The sequence below is a fragment of the Gorilla gorilla genome, chromosome X (assembly GCF_029281585.2).
Source record: "Gorilla gorilla gorilla isolate KB3781 chromosome X, NHGRI_mGorGor1-v2.1_pri, whole genome shotgun sequence".
Taxonomy (NCBI): Eukaryota; Metazoa; Chordata; class Mammalia; order Primates; family Hominidae; genus Gorilla; species Gorilla gorilla.
In genome coordinates, this window is record NC_073247.2 from 115551034 (window position 1) to 115578598 (window position 27565).

A 27565-nucleotide genomic window follows, 5' to 3' on the forward strand; every position below is an offset into this window, starting at 1 on the left:
GAGTTACCCAAAGCGTATGTGATGGTCCAGGAAGCTTCTGAGGCGATTGGGCAGCATCAATCTTCAGCCGCTAAGCTGAGATGATCTGGGAAGGAGTCAGTCAGACAGCGTTGGGCCAGAGTTCCAGTGGCTCTGGGAGTGGCTGCCGGGTGAGTTGGAGAGTCCAATTTCCAGTGGGTACCTGCACAGATGGGACACAGCTTGGGAGGAATCCTGGGCTGTGGGCATTCCTTGGCCCAGTGGCCAGATTTCCAGCACTTGAAGCAAGTTCCTGGTGGAGGTGGTCCTGGAGGAATGCCTGGCCACTGCGGTTTATGTGTTTGGAAGTTCCTGTGTGCTGGAGATGTGGCTGGGGTTTCTCCCACAGTGGAGGCAAGGAATTGCAACTCAGAAATATGTTGCTACTTGGCTGCCTCTACTCTATTATTGTACACCTTGAAGGTGAGGTTAATTAAGTCCTGTTGTGGGGTTTGAGGGCTGGAATTTAATTTTTGGAGTTTTATTTAATGTTGGGAGTGGATTGGGTAATAAAACGTATATTGAGAATAAGACGGCCCTTGACCTTTTAGGGTCTAGGGCTGTAAAGCGTTTCAGGGTTGCTGCCAGACGAGCCATGAACTGGGCTGGGTTTTTATATTTGATGAAAAAGAGCCTAAACGCTAACTGATTTTGGAGAGGTTGGATAAAGAAAAAGGAGTATTAACCTTGACTATGCCTGTAGTTCCAGCTACCATTTTAAGAGGAAATTGCTGGGATGGTGGGGGAGGGCACGTAACGAAACTGTAAGCTGGACTGGGTGTGAGGAGGGGAGGTGATCCAAAGATTATAGAGTGGGGGAGCGGAGCTGAGGAAGAATTGGGACCTGGCTTGGCCTGGTGAGGAGCAGCCTGGGGAGGAGGGCAGAGGTCAGATGGGTCCATAAAAAAGGAAGATTGGAAAGACTCAGCAACACTTGGGGTTGGGACTGAGGGGACAGGCAGGAGGGAAAGAAGGAAGATTTGGGAGGAGCTGCATTGGGAACAGAGACTAGGGAGGATCCAATGTGTAAAAGAATGCCTGGACGTCAGGCACCTCAGACCATTTGCCTATTTTATGACAAGAATTATCTAGATCTTGTAGGATGGAAAAATCGAAAGTGCAGTTTTCTTGCTATTTGGAACCACTGTCGAGTTTGTATTGGGGTTAAGCAGCATTGCAGAAGAAAATAAGGCATTTAGGTTTTAGGTCAGGTGTGAGTTGAAGAGGTTTTAAGTTCTTGAGAACACAGGCTAAGGGAGAAGAAGGAGGAATGGAGGGTGGAAGCCTGCCTATAGTGAAGGAGGCAAGTCCAGAGAAAAGAGAGGGTAGAGACATGGAGAGAAGGAGTGGGGGGTGCTTGCCCCCCAGGAAAGTGGAGAAGGGGTGGGGGGTGCTTGCCCCCCAGGAAAGTAGAGAGAAAAGAGAGGGTAGAGACACAGAGACAAAGGGTGGGGGGTGCTTGACCCCCAAAAAGTGGTGCTTGCCACTAAGGGTGAAGGATCAAGGCAGGTGTCCCCATGGTGATCAGACACCTCTGAAATGTGGGTGAATAATCAAGCAGGCATCCCCACAGTAATTAAACACCAAGGGAAGACTTTCTTTCCGAGTCCGTGACTGGAGCCAGAGTTTTGGGTTCACGGATAAAACGCATCTCCTCTGTCTCTACCAGAAAAGGAAAGAAACTGAAATTAAGAGAAGGGAGAAATTGAAGTGTGGCACCAAGATTGAAAGGAGAAAGAGGTTGAGGGATAGTGAGAGAGGTTGGAGAAGAGAGTAAAGAGAGGCTGCTTACCGGATTTAAAATTGGTGAGATGTTCCTTGGGCTGGTTGGCCTGAGGACCAGAGGTTGTAGGTGGATCTTTCTCATGGAGTAAAGAGCAGGAGGACAGGGGATTGATCTTCCAAGGGAGGTCCCCCGATTCGAGTCATGGCACCAAATTTCAGATGCGTCTGTGTGAAGAGACCACCAAACAGGCTTTGTGTGAGCAATAAAGCTTTCTAATCACCTGGCTGCTGGCGGGCTGTGTCCGAAAACAGAGTCAGAGAAGGGAGACAGGGGTGGGGCTGTTTTATAGGATTTGGGTAGGTAGTGGAAAATTACAGTCAAAGGGGGTTGTTCTCTGGCTGGCTGGGATGGGGGTCACAAGGTGCTCAGTGGGGGAGCTTTTGAGCCAGGATGAGCCAGGAGAAGGAAGTTCACAAGGTAATGTCACCAGTTAAGGGAGGAACCAGCCATTTTCACTTCTTTTGTGATTCTTCACTTTCTTCAGGCCATCTGGACGTATATGTGCAGGCTTGGGCTCAGAGGCCTAACACTAGGCTAGGGCCTTGTGGGGAGAGGATGTCTTGTGCTTATAGCTCCTACATGTGGGCTCTGTCCAGCACACATCTCTACCCCACCAGCCACAGTGCCCTTGAGGGAAGGTTCTGAGTACAATCTCGGACAGCCCATAGCAGCCACTGACTCAGCTGATTCTCAGGAAAAAGGCACTGAATCTGACACAGTTTGGAACCTGGCAGCCCCTTCTCAAAACTCCAGACCCTCCTCCTTGGTCCCATCTCACTAGCTTCCTCGGTTTCCTGCCTGGCCCAGGGAAGGAGTCACTCTCATGACACTGTGAACCAAAAGTATCTGAGAGAGATCTCAATAAATTTAGAAAGTTTATTTTGCCAAGGTTAAGTTCGTGCCTGTGACACAGCCTTAGGAGTTCTGACAACATGTTTTCAAGGTGGTTGGGGCACAGCTTGGTTTTATACTACATTTTAGGGAGACATGAGATATCAATCAATATACGTAAGATGTACATTGGTTAAGTCCAGAAAGGCCGGGCTACTCGAACTCAAAGAAGGGGGCTTCTAGGTCATAGGTAGATAAAAGAAAAATGGTTGCATTCTTTTGAGTCTCTGATTAGTCTTTCACTGAATACACAATTTACATGTGAGAGGTGGATAGAGGAATAATCACGTATGCCTTAGTCTGGCTTTGTGAATCTGCATTTTTACATAAACAATAAGGCAGAGGACATGATCAGATATGCATTTGTCTCAGGTGAGCGGAGCTATAACTTTGAGTTCTGTCTGTTTTCTGGTACCTATGAAGATAAGCTATCAGTTTACATTGCCAGGGTGAAATTAAACAGAGCTCTTTTAGGGTAAAGATCTTGAATCCCACAAGAAATTTCCTTGTGACAAATTATGAGGGAGGTATGTAGCTTTTTATCTGTGTAGCTATCTTACTTCGGAATAAAATGGGAGGCAGGTTTGCTTGACGTAGTTCCCAGCTTGACTCTTCCCCGGGCTTAGTGACTTTGGGGTCCTGAGATTTATTTTCCTTTCACAACACCTTAAGGCAGGGGCTGAGAGCAGCTTTAGCTCTACTTTTACTGATACAAGCTACCAACTGCTCAGCAAGCCACCCCAAATGAATGCATAATTCAAATAAAGTAGCCTTAAACAAATGCAGCCCCCAGGCACACTCCCTTGTTCCCCTAAGACACATTTCAGATAGCTGTCCCTAAGCCCCTGCTGCATAAAATGCCTAAAACTTTGTTGCCCTCCTCCTTCCCTACTTTGTTCCTCTCCTCCTTCCCTTTCTCTCACCTCCCCCCCTTTCTCTCACCTCCCCAGCCCTGGAGACCTTCTTGTCTGGTCTTTATCCTAGAGGTGACATGCCTAGGTCAATGAATGCTTATATATATATACATATATATATGTATATATATATATATGTGTATATATATATACATATATATGTATATATATATATGTGTGTGTATATATATATGTATATATATATATATATTTTTTTTTTTTTGAGACGGAGTCTTGCTCTGTCGCCCAGGCTGGAGTGCAGTGGTGCGATCCCAGCTCACTGCAAAGTCTGCCTCCTAGGTTCAAGCAATTCTCTGCCTCAGCCTCCTAAGTAGCTGGGATTACAGGCGCCCGCCACCACGCCCGGCTAATTTTTGTATTTTTAGTAGAGACGGGGTTTCACCATGTTGGCCAGGATGGTCTCAAACTCCTGACCTCGTGATCCACCCGCCTCAGCCTCCCAAAGTGCTGGGATTACAGGAGTGAGCAACTGCCCCCGACCCGAATGCTTACAGTTTTCATCTAAGGTCTCTTACGCCTGTGCTTCATGCCCACATCAGCCAGCATATCTACCCTCTGCCCCCAAGAGTATTTCTTTTAGCATCTCAACACTTGGTCCCACATGAGAAGGAAACAAGAGAAGGCAGGAGACAGTCTCAGTAGGGGAGGCTGAGGTAAGCTTCCCAGAGTAGAAGCCATATGTTATACCCCTTCTGAACCCCTTCCTGCTCCTCTTGTGTCCAGCACATGGTGGGCAGGAGGCTGATGGCAGTAAGAATCCACTCCATCTTTGCTGGGTGACTGATGGTGATTTTCCACTGTCAGCACTAAACAGTCAGAAGCTCTGCAGAGGCAGCTTGGGCCCCTTTCTTCACGCTCCCTTCAAACTCCTGTGCTGAGCTAGCAGCAGCCTCACCATAGCCTGCCAAGTTCTCAGCTCTGTTAGGGCCAGCCTGGAAGGGACCTGAAGAAAAAGATTCTGCCTGTTTTTGTTCTGTGCAGATATGGTCGGGGTGATTCTAGTAACCAGGCACAGCTACACACACACACACACACACACACACACACACACAGACACACAGAGTTAAATGAGCAACTATAGTGTGCCAGGTAAATGAGAGCAAAGTGGCCAAGGATAATCATGGAAGGGATGATATGCCAATATGTCAACTAATAGTAAGATGCAGACTGTTGGAAAATGAAATTTTCTTTAGAGGAATAGCCAGGAATGTAATAGAATCCCCCTTTAAGCACTCTTTTAAGGGCAGTGTGGCACACTGCAAAAAGCAAGTCCTAGTTCTTGTATGGTTTCTCACCTGACTAGCTGATCAGTCTTGGGAATGTTAAATTCTGAGCCTCACTTTTATTATCTGTAAAATGGGGGTGACCATCATTTCTTTCTTGTGGGATAAAAGTGACATAATAAATTGCAGTAAGGGAGAGTGCACACTATGAGGAATCGGGGAACCTCAGTAAGACAGTGTTAGGAATGACTTATAGGATTTGGATTTAAGTGATTTTGGAGAGGGTCTAAGGAAGTGGGGCTTTCCTCTTGATTGGATGCTGTCAGGAAGCAGGGTAGTTCTATAATTGGGTATTTCAATAAGTGTTATCTATAAGGAGGGATGATTAGAGCAAAGATAAAGATGTAATTAAAGAAGAAGCAGCCATTCATATTCCCCAGAATAGAGGGAAGTTTGATCACGTTTATGGTTTAAACACTGTTTACGTTTTATCTGTGTTCAGATCTGATTACACAGTGGTGTTGTTATGTCTTGATCCATCATGGTCACGGAGTGGCCTTGTCTGATGTTGATATTCTGTGAAATTGTTTAGCAGTAGAACAGTAAGTCCCAGCTGATAGGGCCAGGCCAGGTCCTAGCTGACAGGGGCTGCTTGTTTCTTTCTTAGTGCCTCCCTTATAGCCAAGGGCCGACAAAGTCAAGCTGCAGATAATTAATCAATGATATACAGGTTTTCACCATTGCCAAGATTTTGCTGATCAGGAGGTTGTTTAGAGAATGTAATCTGGGCCTTGCATGGTGACTCACGCCTGTAATCCCAGCATTTTGGAAGGCCGAGGCGGGCAGATTGCTTGAGCTCAGGAGTTTGAGACCAGCCTGGGCAACATGACGAAAACTCATCTCTACAAAAATACAAAAAATTAGCCGAGCGTGGTGGCTTGTGCCTGTAGTCTCAGCCACTTGGGAGGCTGGGGTGGGAGGATCACATGGGCCCCGTAGGCAGAGGTTGCAGTGAGCTGAGATCACGCCACTGCACTCCAGCCTAGGTGACAGAGTGAGACCCTGTCTTGGGGGAAAAAAAAAGAGGTTGTAATTTGTAGTAGTACTAGAATAAGTCTGTTCTGCTCATTATGTTGCAGGATGAGTTGTTGCCTACTCTAATAAGACAATGTTTGTGCAGTAGCACTTGAAACTTTGGCAGGACACATGAGCTAACTGTACTACTAACAATTATAAAAAAAATGATTATTAGTCCAGGAAACAGACGGCTTTATTTTTCAGCTGTTCTACTTACCTCGTAGTATATAGGTGCAGCAAGAAGTATTTGCTATAGCATAAAATTCCCCTTGGCTAGTTAAGAGGAAATCAAGGGTAATGTGGTTGTCCATAACAATCCTAGCTACTAAATTTAGAATAGTTTATTAGGCTTTGGGATTAAAAGTTATGTTATTTAGGACTTTTGCTAGGGTCAGAAACACATTTTGAACCACTTTTGCAGTTGTATTATTTCTAATGTGGGAATCGTTGCTCGCATAGTATGCATGAAGAGGCAATCTAGGTGTTCTCCAAAGTAGCCTTTGTGTGCCTCATTTTGGAGGTAATTGGGCAATTTTGGAATAATTTGAAAAATTATTTTTAGAGAAACATCAACCTCTGAAGGAGTGGTAATTTTAAATACCTGAAGGTCTAAAAACTATGCTAAACCTGCAGCCTAAGTTAGGGTGTGACCTTGACACCTGATGTCCACATATGAAGTAGTACCCTAGTAGGACGCAGACTATATTGGTAGCAAAAGTATTATTAGCCTTTATGACAAGAAGAGTGAGCCCATTTTGTATTCCTCAAAGTTGACAGGTTTTTTTAGTAAACAGTTCTTGCAAAGCAGGCTGGTGTCTCTGAAGGTCTGTGTAGGGTATGGGGAATTCTCTAACAGAAATAAGCAATGTAGGTTGTTTTTTCTTCAAGTCAATGAAGAAGCATGGCTGAGTTTAGAGTGTCACAGCAACAGACAGTGTGAAGGGGAAAACAATAATATTTCCTAGGAGGTTAGGCAACGTGCTAAAAAGCGTTGAGCAGTTTTTGTCAATAGAAGAGTTTGCACAGCATGGGTAACCATTACATTTAGTGGAGCTCTAGAACTAAGCTAAAGTTTTTACATGTTTTGCTATTACTGTTACAGCTTTTAGACAAAATAGCTATGCCTGAGCTACTGGATCTAATGAAAGCCTGAAATAAGCAATATACCTCTGACCATTCTCATGAGAGTAAGTTAGTACTCTTAGCACCTACCCAGAAACTTTATGAACAAAACAAGGGAAAGGGGCTTGTGAATCTGAAATCTTGGAAGAAATCTTTTGGTAGACAGGTATTATATCAGTTGTTGTGCTTAAATATGATTTTTTTTTTAACTTGAAAAGTATTTAATCATTGAAAGATATTTATATTTCCATCTTTCACTTATCTCCAGAAGATAAATTCTATTTTTAATTTGTCAGGTTATTTTATACTAAATTTGATAGACAAAATTTTCATAACAGTTTGACTTAATTAAAAGTTGGAAAAATTTACAGAAGCCTAATTATTCTTATTGCCCTTTCTTTAATAGGGTGAAAGGGCAAATTTTTGTGTCATTTCATGGCTATTTTAGGAAACCCAAATATAGTTTAGCCATAAAAGACACCTTAATAGTTGTATTATTCTGCATTTAGGAAAGGCAAAATTAATAGTTGTTAGAAAGGACAAGGTATAAGTCATAAACATCTAAAGTAAGAAATATTTGTAGTCAATATTGTAAAATCACTAAGCAATAAGCAATGGCTATTGGAAAATTAGCTTTTTGTTTAAAAATAAAGACTCTTATAAATAAATATCTTTAGAATATTTTGCAAAACTCTGAGAATTAACAATAATTTGGTGACAAAAAGAAACCTCTACTAGCCTCGGCATGAAATAATTCAGTCATTCTGAGATGGAGCAGGGATCCCTCTTAGGGGCCTGCAGGCCCCCAAGCATGGAAATAAACAAAAGTCTTGGGTTCCTTTGAGGGAAATTCGAGGCACTTAGCTAGTAAATAAGCAACTTAATAAACAGGAAGGTAATATAATAGTAGCTTAAAACAATAGCCAAGGAAGTTGGAATCACAGGATGTTTGATTCCCCTATAGAAACTAAAGATAACATCTTAACGTATGTCCCTCAGTTTTTCAGAAACTTGGACCCCCACCAAACGGATCCACTGACACGCAGACCTCAGATAGGGAGGAACTGAGAACTAAATTCTGCTGTTGTTGTTTTACATTTCTTCCTGAGGGGCCTGGAGGAGGTCACACCCAAAAGCCAGAGCTAATATTCTTTTCTGCTGATTCCCTCCACCCCCATTTTTTTAAAACAAGGTTTCACTCTGTGGCCCAGGCTGGGGTGCTGTGGCACGATCATGGCTCACTGTAGCCTCCACTTCCAAGGCTCAAGTGATCCTCCCACCTCAGCCTCCCGAGTGGCTGGGAAGACAGGCATGCGCCACCATGCCCAGCTAATTTTAAAAATTTTTTTGTAGAGGTAGTCTCACTATGTTGCCCAGGCTGGCTGACACCACATTTTTTTTTTTTTTTTTTTTTTTTTGAGATGGAGTCTCGTTCTTTTGCCCAGGCCGGAGTGCAGTGGTGCGATCTCCGCTCACTGCAAGCTCCGCCTCCCGGGTTCACGCCATTCTCTTGCCTCAGCCTCCCGAGTAGCTGGGACTACAGGCGCCCATCACCACGCCCGGCTAATTTTTTGTATTTTTAGTAGAGATGGGGTTTCACCGTGTTAGCCAGGATGGTCTCGATCTCCTGACCTCGTGATCCGCCCGCCTCTGCCTCCCAAAGTGCTGGGATTACAGGCGTGAGCCACCGCGCCCGGCCGACACCACATTTTTAGACAAGGCTTCATCTCCTTGACCAATTGCAAATCAGAAAATCTTTGAATCGATCTGTGGGCCCCTGCTTCGAGATGTCTTGTGTTTTAAGGTCAGACCAATATGTATCCTTCATGGATTGATTTATGACTTTTGCCTGTAACCTCTGCGACCCACCTTTAAAAATCCTTACCTGTAAGCTATCCTGGAGTTCTGGTTTTAAGCATTAGCTTCCCGATTCTCCTTGCTTGGCACCCTGTAATAAAGGCCTCTCTTTCCATGCAATCTCAATGTCAGTGTTTGGACTTACTGCACAGGGCAGGTGGACTTAAGTTCAGTTTGGTAACAATTTCACAAAAAGTCTCAAGTTCTAATTTTACTCTTTTGGCACATTATTAATATAATAGTTTGTAAAAGATTTATTAATATACTTTATATGTATGCCTTTATGCATATGTAGATATATAAATATAAAAAGAGGTTATCATCTAAAGCTTGTAACTAGCTTTAAACAGAATTACCTTATCAGTATGTTAAATAAAATAATATATATCATACTAATCATGTAAATAAACTATAACAACTTTCTTAATAAGGTGAATAAAAATAATAATCATTATCTTACATATTTCTATTTCTTTGTAGTTGTTATACCTACTATAGATATATTTTTTTTTTTTTAATTAACCAACTTTTTTCAGACACAAGAGAAAACTAGAGAACAGAAAAGTAAAAATTATTTGGCTTTTTTCCCTCCACAATTAGTTAATATAATTTTACAGCTTTAGGAGGCAAAATGTATACAAAATATTATCCGGAGGCTTTTGTATGTTTTGTTAGTTGATAGTCATTTAAAAAAAAAACAAAAAAACCTATGTATCTGGTTTTTTTTTCTTTTCTCTTTGAAAGTGTCCTGACATCCAAAGATTATTTACAGTTAATTTAGGTCTAAGGTCTTTTAAAAATTTATTTATCTATTTTAGAGATGAGCATCTTACTCTGTTCCTCAGGCTGGAGTGCGATCATAGCTCACTGTAACCTTGAACTCCTGGGCTCAAGCAATCCTCCTGCCTTAGCCTCCCAAGTAGCTGGGACCAGAGGTGCACGCCACTGTGCCCAGCTAATTTTTCATTTTTTGTAGAGACCGGGGCCTCACTGTGTTGCCCAGGATGATCTCGAACTCCTAGACTCAAGAGATCCTCCTGCCTTGGCCTCCTGAAGTGCTGAGATTACAGGCGTGAGCCACCACATCCAGCCTGTTTTTTTTTTTTTTTTTAATAGAAATCAGGAAAGAAGGCCAGGCGCGGTGGCTGAAGCCTGTAATCCCAGCACTTTGGGAGGCTGAGGAGGGCAGATCACTTGAAATAAGGAGTTCAAGACCAGCCTGGCCAACATGGTGAAACCCTGTCTCTACTAAAAATACAAAAATTAGCCGGGTGTCTAAAAGTCTTCAGAGGCTGGATGATACTCAAGCTCATTTCTCTCAGCCATTGTACTTTCCTCCCCAGAGGTCCAGCAACTGAACCAGGCACAAGTAAACTTCTTATTTACCAATATTATAGTTCCAGAATGGTGTTCTACAAAGTAACAAAGAGCTAACTGGTTTATCTGCAGAGTAAGCATCCCTCTCTCTCTTGCTGATATTTGTGTGAGTAGTCTCTGCATCTAGTAAGCTCTTTGACATCTGGCATTATTAAGGAATGGAGTGTCTAGTTAATCAAACAGTGTAATAAATGTAGAGCTACCATATAAACCATATGTATGAAATGCGAAATTTCCAAGTCGTGAATATGATAATATAAATTATGACTAATACTGTCTCTATACTGTCTTATTTCCATCAATGGTACCATCACTCTTGCAGCCACGTAGAGTTTCTTTTTCTGCTTCATTCCCTTAACTCATTCATCCTTACTTTGTAAAATTTTTTGGCACTCTTCCTTTTCTACTCTCCTTGCGCATCTTTTCTTTTCCTTTCTTCACACTACCATGACCCCAGTTCATGCCCTAATCACACTGGGTGGAGTCCATTATATGAACCTCTGAACTGCATCCTCTATCTGATACTGGCTCATTCACTTTTCTTCTCAGCAAAGACACACACAACTATTAAACTGGTGCAAAAGTAAGCCATAATGGTCATAATGGCCAAGACCGCGACTACAAATTACTTTCAATGGCCAACACTGTGCTTATTTTTTCACTTAATACAACATTAATCTCCAAAATGATAATTTTTATTGTTATTTACCTGCTCCAAAATCTTCAATTGCTTCCAATTGCCAATCAAATAGCATTCAAAAAGATTAAAGGACCTCTGCAATTTATATCCTGTTTACTCCAATTCTCTATTTCTCTATGCAAATGTCCATTCTTCTATGCAAATTGTTACTGCAATCTCATCTGTTCACTCCCCCCATGCCATAGGTGCTTTGCATCAACCCCTGCATCTAAAATTCCCCTCTTCCTTATTCGGTTAGATAAATTCTATCACTCCTCAAGATCTTGCTTAAGTCTCACTTCCTCTATGACGTGTTCCCTGGCTAGCTTAGCTCTCTCTGAACACCCAGATAACTCACTACCAGGACAACTCACCTCACTCTTATTTCTAACTTAGTTACTTCTCTACTCTTGTGAACCCAGCTTCTTCCTCTGCTTTTTATTGCTTTAGATATCCTTGCATCCCTCATGTCATATTGCACGTCGTGCTTTCATATATCACATTAAATATTGATTGAGTATAGTTTAATCTTTCATATATCAGAAGGCACTTCAGAATTCTAGAAGGCCCCTAAGACAGTTTTGAATGCTAATTCTCATTATTCTGTTTATGGAGAAATACTAGTCAATAGAGAATGTTGATATCAGAGTCTTTCACATATGGTTCACACAAATTCTTTAGGCAGGGTTCAAGTGCATCTGTTTGGTGGAAGAAAGAGTGAATGTATGAATGAATAAATGAATGAATGAATAAAATGTAAAATTAAAGAAAAAAAAATTAGCCAGGCGTGATGGGCGCGCCCGTGGTCCCAGCTATTCAGGAGGCAGAGGCACGAGAATCACTTAAACCCGGGAGGTGGAGGTTGCAGTGAGTCGAGATCGCACCACTGCACTCCAGCCTGGGTGACAGAGAGAGACTTCGATTCCAAAAAAAAAAAGAAAGAAAAGAAAAAGAAATCGGAAGGTAGTGGCCATAAAAGACGAACTGAAACCAGAAGTTCCTTAGGAGCCCAAATTCAGAACCACATGGAATTCTGAGCCCTTTCAGAATTCTCAGAAATCTTGAGGAAGACACTGGACTTCCCTGGTAAGGGGTAAGATGGAACTTGAACCACTTATATTTGAACTGGAATGGACAGGATGACACTCTGCTGACATTTGGCTTACTTGTGCACTTAGGGCAGGGCAAGCACAGCGTAGGTGCTCAATGTTAGTTGTGTCTGAATTTTCATTTTGTTAACGTCTGTAATATTCCTTCCAGAGGAGGCTGTAAGCTCTCTCAGAACAAGGGTTGCATCCGGAAACCATCCCATTTCTCTGTATTCCCCTCGATGTCTGGCAAAGTGCTAGATACAGGATAAGAAGAGAAAAGAAAAGACAAAGGTCTGCAACTAAGTAATTTTTTTTTTTTGAGAGAGGGTCTCACTTTTTTGCCCAGGCTGGAGTGCAGTGGCACAATGAGGGCTCACTGCAACCTTGACCTCTCGGGCTCAAGTGATCCTCCCACATCAGCTTCTGAGTAGCTGGGACTACAGGCATGCCCCACGACGCCCAGCTAATCTTTAAATTTTTTGTAGAGACGGGGGTCTTACTATGTTGCCCAGGTTGGTCTTGAACTCCTGGCCTCAAGAGATCCTCCTCCCTTAGGCTTCCCAAAGTGTTGGGATTACAGGTGTGAGCCACTGTGCCTGGTGGCCTCTAAGTATTAACAGGGAATTGCCATTTACTGTGCTATGTCCCAGGCTGAGGGGGGATATGAACCCAATTTGGCTACCTACAAAGCCTAAACTCCTAACCATTATGGATTATGTATCCTGCTTCAGGACCCATTTCATCTTGCCTTGACCCAAATGATCCTCCCCAGAGCAAAGCATGACTGGGGTGCCCAGGGCAGGCCCACAAGATGAAGAGACTGAGGGCTGAGATGCAGAGAAGAAGGTGTGTCCATAGGGAACGTGATTTCCTGTGTGAGATTTCCCTAGCCATTCTCGTGGCTCACACCCCAAAAGCCAGCTTGTCTTGCCACAGCAGACTGCCCCTTGCCTGTAGGGCTGCCGGATTCACTAATAAAAATACAAGGCATTCAGTTAAATTAGACTTTCAGACAAACAATGAGCAATTTCTCAGTATAAGTATGACCCATCCAGTATTTCGGATATACTTAAATGATTATTCATTGTTTATCTGAAAGTCAAATTTAATTGAGTTGAGCATCATGTATTTTATCTGACAACCCTACTTGCCTGGGCGTGATATTTCAAAGAGCAGAGGAATGGGGGGCTTTGGGGATTTCCCATTTAGTGACTTCAGCAAGGGGAACCTAACACCTGCTTTTGTTGTTGGCAGCCCTTGAGGCAACTGCTTCAAGCACAATGCTTAAGGCAGTGTTCCAGTGCTGGTGTAGGCTGACCAACTTGTTTTGGTTTTCCCAGGCCGTACCCATTTTTAGTACTGAAAGTCCCACATCTTGGGATCTCTTCGTTCCTGGCAAACCGGGATGATTGGTGATTGGTCACCCTAGTGATAGACATACCCAGAGGAGCTGGTGGAGATGTTAGAAGACAACAAATACACAAAGAAACTGCTAGGTGTGTCTCAAAGAGTCTCAACATTTCTTCCAAGCACATATCCTTGGCTCCATTTTAAAGATAGGCAGGTTCAGGGGAAGTATAGGAATCCTGGATCTGAAAGGTGTTGGTTCTAGAGATCACTAAAGTTCAGCCTCTATTTTTTAAATGCTTATCAAACATTTGCAGAGATACTCTGTCACCCCATCTGGTGATTATTTATTATTATTGTTATTATACTTGAGCATAGGCACTATGGTAAGAATTTTATGTTCAGTATCTTGTGTAATCTTTTTTTTTTTTTTTTTTTTGAGATCTGTCGGAGCGCAGTGGCACCATCTCGCCTCACTGTAACCTTTGCCATCCGGGTTCAAGCACTTCTTGTGCCTCAACCTCCCGAGTAGCTGGAATTACAGGCATGCACCACCATGCCTGGCTAATTTTTATAGTTTTAGTAGAGACAGGGTTTCGCCATGTTGACTAGGCTGATCTTGAACTCTCGACCTCGAGTGATCCTCCTGCCTCAGCCTCCCAAAGTGCTGGGATTACAGGCGTGAGCCACCACATTCGGCCTTGTGTAATCTTTTTAATAACCCTGTGAAGTCACCACTATTATTATTCCTTTTTTTTTTTTTTTTTTTTTTGAGACAGAGTTTTGCTCTTGTTGCCCAGGCTGGAGTGCAATGGTGCAATCTCAGCTCACTGCAATCTCTGCCTCCTGGGTTCAAGCGATTCTCCTGCCTCAGCCTCCCAAGTAGCTGGGATTATAAGCATATGCCATCACACCTGGCTAATTTTGTATTTTTAGTAGAGACGGGGTTTCTCCATGTTGGTCAGGCTGTTCTCGAACTCCCAACCTTAGGTGACCCGTCCGCCTCAACATCCCAAAGTGCTGGGATTACAAGCGTGAGCCACCGCGCCCGGCTATTATTCCTTTTTTAAAGATGAAAAAAGGAAGACTCAGATAAGTTAAATCATTGCACAAAGTCACGGAGCTGGTATTTAGTGGAGCTGATATCAAGCCCAGTTGTGCCTGACTTTAGACTCTATCTTATTAACTACTATATTCCACTGCTCATAGAGAGCCCTGGTCATCTGGAAGGCTCACTTAATGTCTAGCTAAAATTCTTCATGCTGCAATTCTAACAACTTCCCTCTTGCTCAGTTATAAGTTATCAGTGGAAGAGGATAGTTACTTCCAGGAAGCCCAGGAATAACCATTCTCTCCAAACCCAGCTCTCACTAGGAGATCCAGCTCCACGTCAGTATCCACTAGCCACCTCCACGTCGTCCCTTTTGAGGACATTTGAGGACAGCTGAACAGCTCCTGCCCCCCATAATGGAGAGCTCTATTGGCTCTTCAGGCTTGTAGCTTAGGTTTAGTGGCTCTCTCTAAAGCCAGCTCCTTGGAAGGGGTCTCCTGGGCAAAGAACTGAATGGACCTTCTGTGGATGGGCAGCAGCAGTAGAGCCAGGGTGGAGAGGACATCCCAGTGAGAGTTTGCTTTTCTTTTGAAGGTTTCTGCTGTAAGGAAGGAGAAGAGGCTACAGGGAGCTGCTGCCACTGTACCCTTTGAAACCCTTCCAAGACCTGCTGGATTCAGCCTGTGGAAATAATTGCAGTGCTTTAGAAATTCTGAAGGATTTTCAAGGATAACCCAAGGAGCATGTAAAACCCTCTTTGGAGGGTCCTTAGGGGGAATCGCTTCTTAGACTTTATGGTTTTTGGACTAATTGTGCTTAAAAAAAGAAACCATTTTTCTCTTGAGTGCCAGGGTGTGCACAGCCTAGGGGAGGGCAGGCCAGGATGCAGGATGCATTAACCCCTCCCTACTGTGGGGGCTGGAGGTAGGCGACAGCTCAGCAGAGCCTGCAGACAGCGTCAGCTCCAGGTCCCAGTGCCTGTCATGAACTCCGGGCTATCACAGAGAAAATCCCATAGCAACAGAGTTCCTCAGGAAGGAATATTTGAAGGGTGGGGGCTCCCCAAGGTCCAAAGAGCCTGCTCCTTCCTACTTAAAGGCAGGAGGAGGCAGCAAGTCTCTTCCCTCCGTGTGCCAGGATATAGGCTGTCACTTGGGTGCATGACGGTGGGGAGAGCAGCTGCCCAGGCCTCCTCCTGGGCTTGACCAGGACCGGGGAGGAGGCAGCGGGGATGGCAAGCCTCAGCTAAGAGGCAGGGACGGGGTAGGTCTCTGTGTGGGGTGTTTGCTCTAAGCTCCAGCAACATAATCTGTGCTTACTTGGGAATGTGCAGCTCTCATCAGGGAGCACCGAGGTTCCCCTTCTTCTTCATCTTGACTGCTGGAACAGTTTCCCAAGGAAGGTACTCCAGCCTCAACGTTAGACAATCTGCTCCATAGGAGCCCAGCTTTGGGTTGAAGTGTCACCCACAGCCCATAGTGACACCTTTCAACCAGTCAAGCAACCAGAGATGAAGGGCTTGGCCTGGTTTCCCTGAAAGGGACAGCATATGATGGTGATGATGATCATGATGATGATGATGTTGGAGAGGGTGGAATCACATCTCTAAAAGGCTGCTCTGGGCAGTGGCTTTGAAAGAAGGAGGCCTGGGCAGCTGCCAGAGCCTGGACCTTCAGAGACAGATATAGTTCTCAGTCTTTGTGGGGTCAGTAGATGGGCAAGGAGGGGGCTTGTTCCCCTGGAAGGCTGCCTCTTGAGTGGAGGACCTTTCTGGCTTTCAAGGGCTCATGTGTTGCACTCCCACAGGGAGCAAAGCAAGAGCAGCAACTCCTCTTCCCCATCCAGCTGTGCCTCCAGAGAGGTTCCTAGGAGTCTTCTCCTCAGGCTAGGGGCAACCTATATTTCACAACAGATCAGTGTTTCGGAGAGACACAGGCAGAAGGGGGTAGGCAGAGTGGATGTTTGCGTGAGGACAGCGGAGGCTAGCTAACCTGCCATGGCGACGGCGTCACTCTCATGATCCACCTGAGGTCAGTGGATTATGAGAGTAGACCCTGAGGGGCCTGTGGACTTCTGTCACTCAACCCAGCCTGAAGGACTTTTCAAATGAGATTTTCAATAGAATAAGTCAGAAATGCATAAAATGACAAATTCCAACCATACTAAAGGGCATGGAGTGAAAAGTCTCCCTCCCACTCCACACCCCCAATTCCCTTCCCCAGAGGCAATCACTGTTACCAGGCTATAGGGATCCTTATAGAAACATCAGAGATTTCTCTTGGAAATATATATATTTTTGCTTCCCTCCCTACCTCCCTCCCTCCCACCTTGTCTCTCTCTCTCTTTCTTTTTCTTTTCTTTTCTTTTTTTTTTTTTCTTTTCAGAGCCTCCCTCTGTAGCCCAGGCTGAAATGCAGTGGCATGATCATGGCTCACTGCAACCTCAACCTTCTGAGCTCAAGCCATCCTCCCACTTCAGCCTCCCAAGTAGCTGGGGACACAGGCATGTGCCACCATGCTCAGCTCTAATTTTTAATTTTTTTTTTTGTAGAAACAGGGTCTGACTGTATTTCCCAGGCTGGTCTCAAACTCCGGGACTCAAGCAATCCACCAGCCTTGGCCTCCCAAAGTCCTGGGATTATATGTGTGAGCCACTGTGCCCACCCTTTTTTTTCCTTCTGGATCAGCCTGAAGCATAATTCTGATGGCTTCTCTTTTCTGTTCAATTATGCACAAAGTAGAGAAAATAGTATAGTAAACCTCCATGTACCCATCTCGTAATAATTAGCAATATTTGACCAATGTTATTTCATCTAACCTTGTTACACTAAAATTTTCTGGAGTGAGAAAATCCCAGGTATCATAACATTTTACCTATAAATATTTCTCTATTCATATCTAGTGGATAATGACCCTTTTAAAAACATAATCACCACGTTATTATCACACCTAAGAAATAGAACAAAAAGTCCTTAATATCCTCTAATCCTCACTGACTTTTACTGACTAATTTGGAACCCCACTGATCCTACAAAACTTCAGGAAGCTTGCCTCTGCCCTGGGTTTCAAATAGCGGCCTCCTACTTAACCTGAGAAGTGTAGAAGGTTGAAAACTTGGGCTACAGCAGCCCGAAGCCTGTCCATCCTCCCCCCAGCCCCCGGCTGTTATTGCTCAGGGCAAAGGCTCTCTATTCACACATTTTTTCACAGCAGAACAACCTCCCAAGCAACTTCCAAGCAATAAGAGTCTGGAGACAGGCATTCTCTAGAGATGGCTCTGGTCTTTGCTTGCTAGGTGCCATTGGGAAAGTTGTCTCAGTATCCCCTCAGTCAAATTGAACAAATAACATTGGTTCCCCAGAAATAATGCTAGTTTTATTTCTACTGTGCTCAGAAATCACATCAAACAAGCATCCTCCCTGCAGGGGCAACCCTGCAAAAGCTGGCCAAGTTTTTATGGTGGTGGAGGTGGGTTCTGTGGACAGCTTGTTTCTTCACATTGCTAGTAGCTATGTGGTGCTCCTCAGGCATTCTTTAGCTGAGATTTTTTCATGTGATTATTTTGGCTTCCAGGCTACTCTTTACTCCATCCCAAGCCACAGGCATCTCCCCCTCACAAATACACCCCATGGCCTGCCCCTATCCATCCTCCCACTGTTCCTTGAACCTTCAGGAAAGGCAGAAGATCACCCTCCACTCTCTACCCCTGTCTGCCAGCTCAAAGTATGTGACATCTCTGGCCCTCAGCCCTCGGTTCTCTTGGCCAGAAAGGCATAGTCTAGCCAATCGGCATGAAGTTGGGTGTGGAAAGTTCTAGCCACAAGTACATAGGACATAACACACTGCCTGCCTGCCAGCTAGCCAGTCTTCTATGCCAGGGCTAGGAAAGCTGTAAGATGCAGCCACTTGCCTTCCAAAATTTGGTCTGGAAAGACATTATCCTGGGAATGAGAAGCAAAGCCTCAGCTCTAGAAGCCCAAATAATAGCAGATGACCCCAGGCTCTCACTGGTACTGTGCTTTCTCTCTTCCCCTTTATGTTCTTCTCTGTGCTCAGGGAGAAGTTGGCCACTAGATTGGGCACTTGATCCCTTATCTAGTTTTTCCTGGGAGAAATTCACCGGACTTCTCTGAGTTTTAGAGTCCAGTCTACACAATGAAGCAAGGAGAACCCACTTGATCTGTGGCCTTCAATAATCTGATACTATGGGATCATAGAGCAGAGAGTGGAGGTAATATTTAAGTGTTTTCGAGTTATTTGCAAGAAAGCTGCACAGTCAAACCAAGCTATGATCAAGGGGGCCCAGATTCTCTGAGGTACCATCAGAATTGCATGAAGCAAACTGTTTACGAGTTTTATACAATCCTGCATTGTTCCCACAGGCACCCAGTACAGGCAGCAGGCTGCCACCAAGAAGGCTGGCAGTGCCCTCTTGAGGAATCCCTTGGCAGTGCTAGGAGCCCAGCTGGACTGGAGAATATTTTGCCAAAGGCACCCAGCGGAACCAATGGAAGCAGAATCACAGAAATAGGTGGGGGTATGTAGATAAAAATGGGCTCTGGAGGACCTGGGAAGATACCCTATGAAGTCTGTAGGGAGCCCTCAGGAAAGGTCTGCTGACGAGGTACTGAGGCAGAGTGTCGGGATGTACAGAGCAATGAGAACACACTAGATTCTAGGGAGTTGGGAACCTTAAGGCACTGGGATGAGTGAGACACGGTCACCTGGCTGGGTCCCTTTTCTGGCCCTGGGCATAAGGACAAGCATAAGAACAAGGCGAAGACAGGGAATGTGGAGACAGAAAAAGGAAACAGAGACAGACACACAGAGAGAAACAGAGACGGAGACAGGTAACAGAGACAAAGAGATTGAGACTTGGGGAGAGGATAGAATGAATATTAAGGCAATGGAGATGGAAGAAAGGAGAAGAGAAATGTGTGTTAAGGGAATGTGGTTGATAAATTGGTATCTGTGGGTTTACTGGGAACACATATTTTCTTTCCAGTAGCGTTGCTGTCCCCAGAGCTGCTGCTGAGAACTCAGGGGAAGCTTTGTGAGAGGGCTCAGTCTGAGTGATGTCCCCTGTGTGGAGAGCTGTCTCATCTATTCGAGCTGTGAAGGATCATTTGCCTCATCCTCTAAATCTGAACTCCCAAAGTTTGGGCTCACTCCTGCCATCTGATGAGCTGAGGAGACACATTTGGCGATTTCTTGCTCTTGGTCCTCCCCCTTCTCCAGGGCCATTCCGACAGTGAACATCCAGAAGTTTATTGCTGGCTCAATCCTACAGTTGAGCTTCCAAAGCAGGCATAGTCTGTGGCTGGTGAGCAGGGCTGGGGAGGGCGAGGGGCCCTAGGACCCTTTTCCATCAGTCACATGGCCTTAGTCTCATCTGCTCTGGAAAGCTACTATTATACCGTTTTGCAAGGGGCAGCATTTCCAGAGATCCTTTTTTCTTGGGGCTGATACAAGAGCAAAGGATCTAGAGTTCTAGTACTCTAAGCAAGCCTCAAACGGTGCAGGATTTGGCCCCAGTGGGCCCACAGGGGCATCTGCCAAAGACTCACCCATTTCCTAACAGCAGAGCCCAAGCCAGTAACATGTCCAAAGTCACAGCCCAAAGAGAAAACTGTAAAACACAATCTTGCCTTTCTCCCACCCCAGGAAGGTACTAGTCTCTGCTCAGTATCTCCCTCCTCTTCTCTCCTCTCCCAAGGCAAAATCACAGGAAAAGTTCCAGGAGACCATACCTTCCTTCTCCGGAGTCTTCCAACAGGTGCCCCTCTTATTATATGCCAGCCAGTTGTTTTAAAGGCCGTCCATGGGAGGACACCGGCCTCTAGGTCAAAGGAGCTGTGAAGGGAGACAGGACTGACAAGGAGCCCAGACAGACACTGTTTAGGATTCACCTGTTCTAGAAAACCTTCCCAGGCTGATCCCATCTAGCAGTGCGCATTTAAATACCTTCACAGTCTTTAGAAATAACTTATTGCTAAGGCAGGTTTTATATAGTATTTCCCTGTTTTTGCTGCTTAGCCATTTTTGTCTTACCGCTTCTTTCTCTGCGGCAAGGACTATATTTCGTTTCTTCTCTCCACCCTCACTGCCACCTGCTGCTTCACTCTAACCCACTCCCTGCCTCTCGTCTGCCTGGCTTAAGCTCTCTGATGAAGATATTACACTCTCAGGATAGAATACTGACTACCTGATTCCCAGATCGTGTTCTTGACTTGTCTCGAAGTCGATTATCCTTTTTGGAAATCACCCACATCTTCAACGCTGGCCTTTTCTTTAACCTAGTCTGTGAACTTGCATAGGTCTTGCCCATTTCTGGGTCTTTATTATTGTAGCTATAAAATTATTACAATTCTAGCCTCCCCCAGCCTAATCACAATCTGTTCATCGAATTGACAGCCTGCATTTTGTCTTCATGCAGTTGAAACTGAGAAGGATTTGGAGGAAATTATCTTAAAAGACAATTTTTTCTTCTCTATTGTGTTCGTAGAGCTGGGGGTGGGGGTGGGGGAGGAATGCTTATTTTCCAAGGAATTGGGAGGGGAAAGGTGGAGAGGGTCAAGGGCAGCTAGGAGTGATGTGGGGAGCTGGAGCAGATTTGGAAGGACTTTGGGAGCTAATATCTAGGTTTTTGACTCTGAGCCCCTGTCGGGTCTCTCACTTCATGGCTTGTCACGCTTGTGCTGCATATCCCACACCAATTAGACCCAAGGATCAGTTGGAAGTTTCCAGGACATCTTCATTTTATTTCCACCCTCAATCCACATTTCCAGATGTCTCTGCAGCAAAGCGAAATTCCAGGCAAACCTTAGGGAAAAAAGGAAAAACAAAGAAAATGAAACAATTGGCAGTGAAAGGCAGAAAGAGAAGATGGAGCCCTTAGAGAAGGGAGTATCCCTGAGGAGGTGGGGAAAAGGGGAGGAGAAGGGGAGGAGGAGAGGAGGAGGAAAGCAGGCCTGTCCCTTTAAGGGGGTTGGCTGTCAATCAGAAAGCCCTTTTCATTGCAGGAGAAGAGGACAAAGATACTCAGAGAGAAAAAGTAAAAGACCGAAGAAGGAGGCTGGAGAGACCAGGATCCTTCCAGCTGAACAAAGTCAGCCACAAAGCAGACTAGCCAGCCGGCTACAATTGGAGTCAGAGTCCCAAAGACATGGGTAAGTTTCAAAAACTTTAGCATTGAAGATTCAAGAGGACACAGGAATTCACAACAGAATTTCCAACTTTGGGGTTCGGGGGTTCCATGGTTTAAATGAGTCGTTTTTTGGCACTTGTTTTCTTTTTAAATTCCTTAACATTCAGTTAGATTAACTCCTTCTCCGCTGTACTAAGCATGATGCTTTATTACCAAAGAATTCCAGCAGCACGTGGAGAGTCCCACAGATCTCTGGAGAGAGTGCCCAGCCGGATGGATGTGGTCATGTGTCCTCCTACCCCCTCTCTTCCCTCTATCTTCTCTTTTCCCTTGGTTCCAAGGCCCTGGTAACGGTTGGGTCAGCTTGCCCTCCTGGTTCTGCTGGAGGCCACTGAGCACTGTCTAGCCCTCAGATGTACAAAATAACTGCTTGCTTGATGCAAACTTTGAACCATGTTTGGCATCAATAGGGAGCTGGGGATTGGGCAAGCTGGACTCAGGCTTGGCTGTGGCTGAGGAGGCCATTCTCAGGTTCAGGAAATGAAAGTAAAGTCCTCAATGGCTTGACCTTGGGAAACAGATATGGGTAGGAGTGTGTGTGTGTATGTGCATATGTGCGTGTGTGTGCACATATAGGGTTGATCATTTCTAGCAGATATCACAGACACAGCTTTCCTGAAGGCTCTCTGCTGTGACAAGGAGGATGCTGGGACATTAGGGCTCTTGCTAAGTTGGCTGAGTATTGAGGGCTTTTCTAGGTTCCATGAACAAAGACAGAAGCTATGAGGTTCTGGTGGTAGTTTCTACTCAGAGTAATGTGTGCAGAGCACAAGGGTCTTCGTCCCTATTGGACTCCACAGAGTCCTGTAGACATTGCTCACATTTGGCAAAACAAAGATAGCAGCTTAAACACATCCTAAATGAAATGAGACTCAGTTGCCCCATGTATTCCCTATCAAATGTAGCATCCAGTAGACAACATCCACAGAGATCAATTTGCAATTATACTGAGCTGGTTCAGCCTTTAGGTTGTTTCATCGTGAAACACAGAGAGAACACTTTGAAGCATGTGTTCAGGTGAAACAGGAGGGAGAGCACTGGACAGGGAGTCGGAAAAATCAGATTCAAATCCCAGATCTGCTACTTATGAACTATGTGACCTTGGACAGGTCACTGAATCACCACTTCCTCATCTGGAAAATGGGGACAGCAATAACTACTTTGTCTACTTTCAGGGTTGTGAGAATCAAGTAACAATAATGTCGAAGTCCTTTGAAAATGGGCAAGATCTATAACAACTGTAAATCATGATAATACCTACTATTAGACAATAATGTGTATACAGGCGAACTCTTCCTCTTTCCAGGGTGGTTGGGTTTTCTTTGCGTGCTTGGGTCAGAATCATTTGACGAATTATGTGTGGCCAGATGAGAGGTGAATGTTGGAGGAACTCAATTCCTGCCCTGGGTAACATCAGGAATCCTATCTAATGTCAGCCGAGCTGATTGGATAGGTTGTGCATTAAAAACAGAGAGGGAGTAAAGAAGGATGTTGAATATTACTTCCTCAGGGGATGAAATCCCTGAGGAAAGGCAGGAACAAATAAAGTGACCACAGGGACAATTGCCTGTTATGGAGGCTGGGTGGTTTCCTCCAGAGGAAGAGTGCCACAGATAAGGGCACGATTGAGGATACACATTGGGTCCCAGGTCCTAAGCGTGGACGATACTTGGGCCAGGTACATATGATGGAGCAGCCACTGAGTTTTCATTTATTCAATAACAGAGTATCTAAAGTACTTTGAATTATAGATCATCTCTAACAAGGTACTGGACTGCCACTACTTCTGATGTGGAGTGCACTGCTGTTCAACACTTGCAGTAAACACATTGTATCATGGAATCTGGGATTGGAAGGAACTTTAGAAGTTGTCTGAGCCAACCTTCAATGCGGGATTCATTTTTACAACAACCAATTAAATGTTCGTACAGCCTCTGCTTAATCACCTCCAGGAACAGGGAACTTACTACTTCAACCATATAGAATCCCTTAGGATTGGAAGCAAGGAGGAACTCTGATTCAGTAGTGTCTGCACAAAAGATTTATGGGGAAAATGATAGCTCATTAATTTTTGCCTTGATTTGGAAGGGGAATGTTCCAAGTGAGTCTTTGGGATAATGATGGAACCAGAAAGGAGCCAAAGAGCAGTAGCTGATTATTCTCTGCTCTGAAACACAATGCCATTATTGAACAGCAAAACATTGTCTGCAAGCCTGTTGTCGTCTGAGAACAGTGGCTGTTACCCTGGTAACCAGACTGTGATGCCTCCATCCAAAAGTGGCTGTTTGCCAAGCAGTGTAGTTTTGGCGGCTTGCAGTAAGTGGGTGTAGCCCAGGCAAAAAGTGTGGCGGCAGAGCGGGGGTCCAGTTTTATAAAATGCCCGAAGACTAACTGAATCCCATCAAAATGGCAAGAATGCCCCAAGAATACCAGGAGCCAAAAATAAACCAGATCCCAGCCAGCATGTTCACCTAGTCTTCCTGGAGACACTGACTAAAATAATCAAGTGCAGCCTTCCCTACCTCACTTCTCCCTTTGGCCGTGCAGAGCCAGAGGAGTTCTTGGAAAGCCAGGCAGTTTGAAAGGTGTACCCTGCTTTAGGGGACCTTGGGCTTGGCTCTGAGCTAGGAAAGCCAGAAGTTTACTTAACAGGCTGACAACTGGAACTGCTCTCTCAGAGCGATCTGAGTAATAACAACCTCAACACTGGGAGGTGGGTGGGAGGGGAAATATAGTCTCCAAACCCATTAAGGTAGAGCTCCAGCCAGTAACATCGCTTTCCCCCATTGCTTTTGTCTATCATCCTGAAGCCTTGAAAGCCATCCCCTGGGTACAGGTCTTTGTCTTGAAAGAAAGCAACAGTAGAAATGCCTTCCCTGCCCACAGCACTTCAGGTCTAAAGAAGACCAAGTGAGGACAGTGACATGATCAGGAAGGGTCACAGCAGCCATGGTAGGTGAATGGAGCAGCTTTTCCTTCCTTTTCTGCTTTCAGAGCCTACTCAGTGCCAAACTTACATCAAAAGCTCAGCAAGTACTGATTGATTAATCCCTCTTGCCTATGGCAAAATGGCCCTGAGGGCTATCTCTCAGCTCTGCGCTGGCCTCTGAGCTGTCTGCCAGGCAGGGCTCTAGAAAAGAGTCCCAAGGAAGAGAATAAGGTTCCCCAAATCAGCTTCACACTGCAACAAGGAGAGAGGAGGAAATGGTGGGAGACTGACCTGAGGAACAAGGTATGGCTACTATTGTCTCTAGTACCAGTTACTTCCCTTTCATCTTCCCATTTGTGGGCAAGGTGGAGACAATGTGCCAAGGATAAGTTTTAACAATCAAAGTCCTACCTCAGCTTCCCAATGCTTGCACATAAATTGGAATGTGTACATCATTCATTTTCTCTCTCTCTCTCTCTGTGTGTGTGTGTGTGTGTGTGTGTGCGTCTGAAGAGGAGTGGGGAGTATAGGAAACAAGATAGTCCAGATGCTGTTGCCGTGGTAATACTAAAACGTGTCCAAAGAGGAGACTGAGATTCCTTTTTAGTCAACCTTGTCCACATGATTTGACTATCCAGCAGGCTTGGATTCCCAGGCCCCAGAGGCTTCGGGACTGTTTTCCAGCACTTGAATGTGGTATATAAGTGCTGATATCACAAGGGATATGTAGGAAAGACAAGATTATAGGCAGGGCATTGTCTGACCAAGATGAGGCCCGAAGCAAAAGTCTTTGTTTGTCTCTGGCACCTCTTGATAATTGTTGTTTTACTCCTAGAACCCACCCACTGATCCCCATCCATCCCTAGTACCAGTCACGGCTGCTCTAGCATTTCGGCCTTGTCAACTACTGCAGGCCCTGATCAAGGAGGCCTCTGTTCATGGGGTAAGGTTAAGGGGTGGGTTCTGGGAGGAGGGTAAGACTGTAGTGCAGATTCGAGACCTAGGGAGATGGGGCCAGTTTCTCACTCAATGAGCCTGCCTGTTGTTTAGCTCTATTGTATAGGGTTCTTCTATCTCTCCCTTTGTCAGCTGGATTCAAGGGACAGGCTGGGAATTGTGCAGGGTACAATTGGTCTCTTTCTACCATTCCTTTCGATGAAAGCCCTTCCTCTCCTTCCTTTGATGAGTTCCCAGATTCACACTGAATTTCCATCATGGAGCTGGTCCTTGAGGCGGGCCCAGGGCATGGGAAAGGAGGGAGGGAGGGTTGGGAGCTCTTGGTGCCTGCTTAAAGAGACAGCATCAGGATCAACACAGTCCCTTGATGAACCTGGATCTGTGCAAGTCACATTGGTTCTGTTGATCTCTGTCAGACCGCTGTGAAGAGCGCTGGTGAGAAGGGCTTAAAGTTGGAGTATCAACTATCACAGATTGATTAGACTTGTTTTGGGAGTTTGAATACAAATGTAGCCAACCATGACATGATCTTTTCCCTTTGCTTACATTTTGCCCACACGACTTCGTTATATCCATTTTAACACTTGCTTATAGGTAGTTTTAGATTTTGATTCACAGACATGTTTGTTCACCCCAACAGGATTTCAAGTTTTCTAAAGAAAGGGACTGGCCTTTTAATTCCCTTCTGTTTCTCCTAATGTCTATGTCACTGCTAGTGTGCTTAATTCTTGTACTGAATTCCCATAAACAAAATGAAAGAAAAACACTGGAGGAGGTCATTATTTTTCTCTATGACCTTTTATCAAAGTCAGGTGGTTTAATCCGATTGAGTTGCATTGAGAAATGTTATTACTATATGGTTCTTTTATGCCAACTCTCTCATCTCGCAGTCTGTACTTAGACTGGAAATGTGAGAATGTCTCTTGAGAGAGCCAAGGAACTTCTCCCCTAGAATCTCTTCCAGACTTCTTGAATCAAACTCACACCCTTTCAACCAGGAGGGGTTCTGAAATGGAGAGCTTTTGGCTTTAGGCTATTGTTCACACATACCCAAGGACATTTCTTGGACTGTGAAAAATCAAAGGGAGCCCAATGGATCTTTTCTCAGAATGCTTTGATTGTCAACTACTTTGATGAAAAAATAATTTCTTGCAGGCTCTGAGTTTTTCTCAGTTAGAATATAAAATCTGATTCTTGCTTGAACAGACTGACTGAGATTCTTCACTTCTGCTGAACTTAAATGCCCCCAAAGCAAACATTTCATCTAGGTTGTGAGGAGATGAACATCTGATGCTTATGCTGATATTACTGAATTGTTTATAGCTTAATAGTGATAGATTTATCTAAAGTCATTTATTTCAGACTTTACATTAGAAACTCATTAAAGCCTACTTCTTTCTTGTCCCTTGCTTTGAGCTGTAGTGGAGCAGAAAAGGGGATGCTAAGTTATTCAAGTTCTAAGAAAATAGAGGAAAAATGGATGTAAAAAGAAACGCTATGATCTGGTGACTCAGAATTGCTCCTAAGGCTAGCCATTTATCACCCAGTAAGAACACAATCCATGACACTCTCAGGTTATTTGGATGATGATTGAGGGATCAGATACACTCAAGAGGATGTTTCCCTCTCATCTTTGCAACCCTAGAGGTGGCATCACCTAAAGCTTAAAGTGGAGTTCTCTTTTGGCTAGCAAGAGTTCAAGTTCCTCCATCCCTGACCATACCTGCACAAGCACTTAGCCCTTCCCAGATGAAAATGCTGGGATGAGTGAGTAGGCCCAAGATGGTCACTTGCTAGGGTGGATGGCTCTTCTTACCCTCGGCTAAACAAACAGTCCTGCCATTGTTCCCTGAGTCTGACCCCCTCCCCACCCCCCGTCCTGCAGGCCCCTGTGGAATACCAATCAGGCTCCTGAGATCTCAGGAAAGAACAAGGCTTCTTTGTCCGGGGGAGCTATGGAGGGCTCTGTCCAAGCCCTGACCCTGTGCTGGGGAGAAAGGGAACAGTGGGGTCACTGAC

The 27565-nt window shown here is 44.8% G+C and overlaps 1 protein-coding gene and 1 long non-coding RNA gene across 7 annotated transcripts in view; one reads left to right on the forward strand and one right to left on the reverse strand.

Annotated features, from left to right (window-relative positions):
* Window positions 1-27565, forward strand: part of PLP1 (proteolipid protein 1) — a 50602-nt gene that overhangs the window by 13372 nt on the left and 9665 nt on the right. The window contains exons 1-3 of one of the 6 annotated variants that reach the window (XM_055376823.1): window positions 18654-18684; window positions 18836-18984; window positions 21476-21622. In XM_055376823.1, the coding sequence (XP_055232798.1) occupies window positions 21619-21622 (4 nt within the window). In that variant the 5' untranslated portion in view covers window positions 18654-18684; window positions 18836-18984; window positions 21476-21618. Of the gene's footprint in view, window positions 1-18653; window positions 18685-18835; window positions 18991-21107; window positions 21374-21475; window positions 21623-27565 lie in introns of those variants that run through there. The other 5 variants (XM_055376821.2, XM_055376816.2, XM_055376822.1 and 2 more) reach the window with 5 other exon arrangements.
* The window catches only part of LOC129530129 (uncharacterized), a 126411-nt gene continuing 119682 nt past the window's right edge, over window positions 20837-27565 (reverse strand). The window contains exon 6 of the long non-coding RNA XR_008675675.2: window positions 20837-21275. This is a non-coding gene — a long non-coding RNA (uncharacterized lncRNA). The remainder of the gene's footprint in view (window positions 21276-27565) is intronic.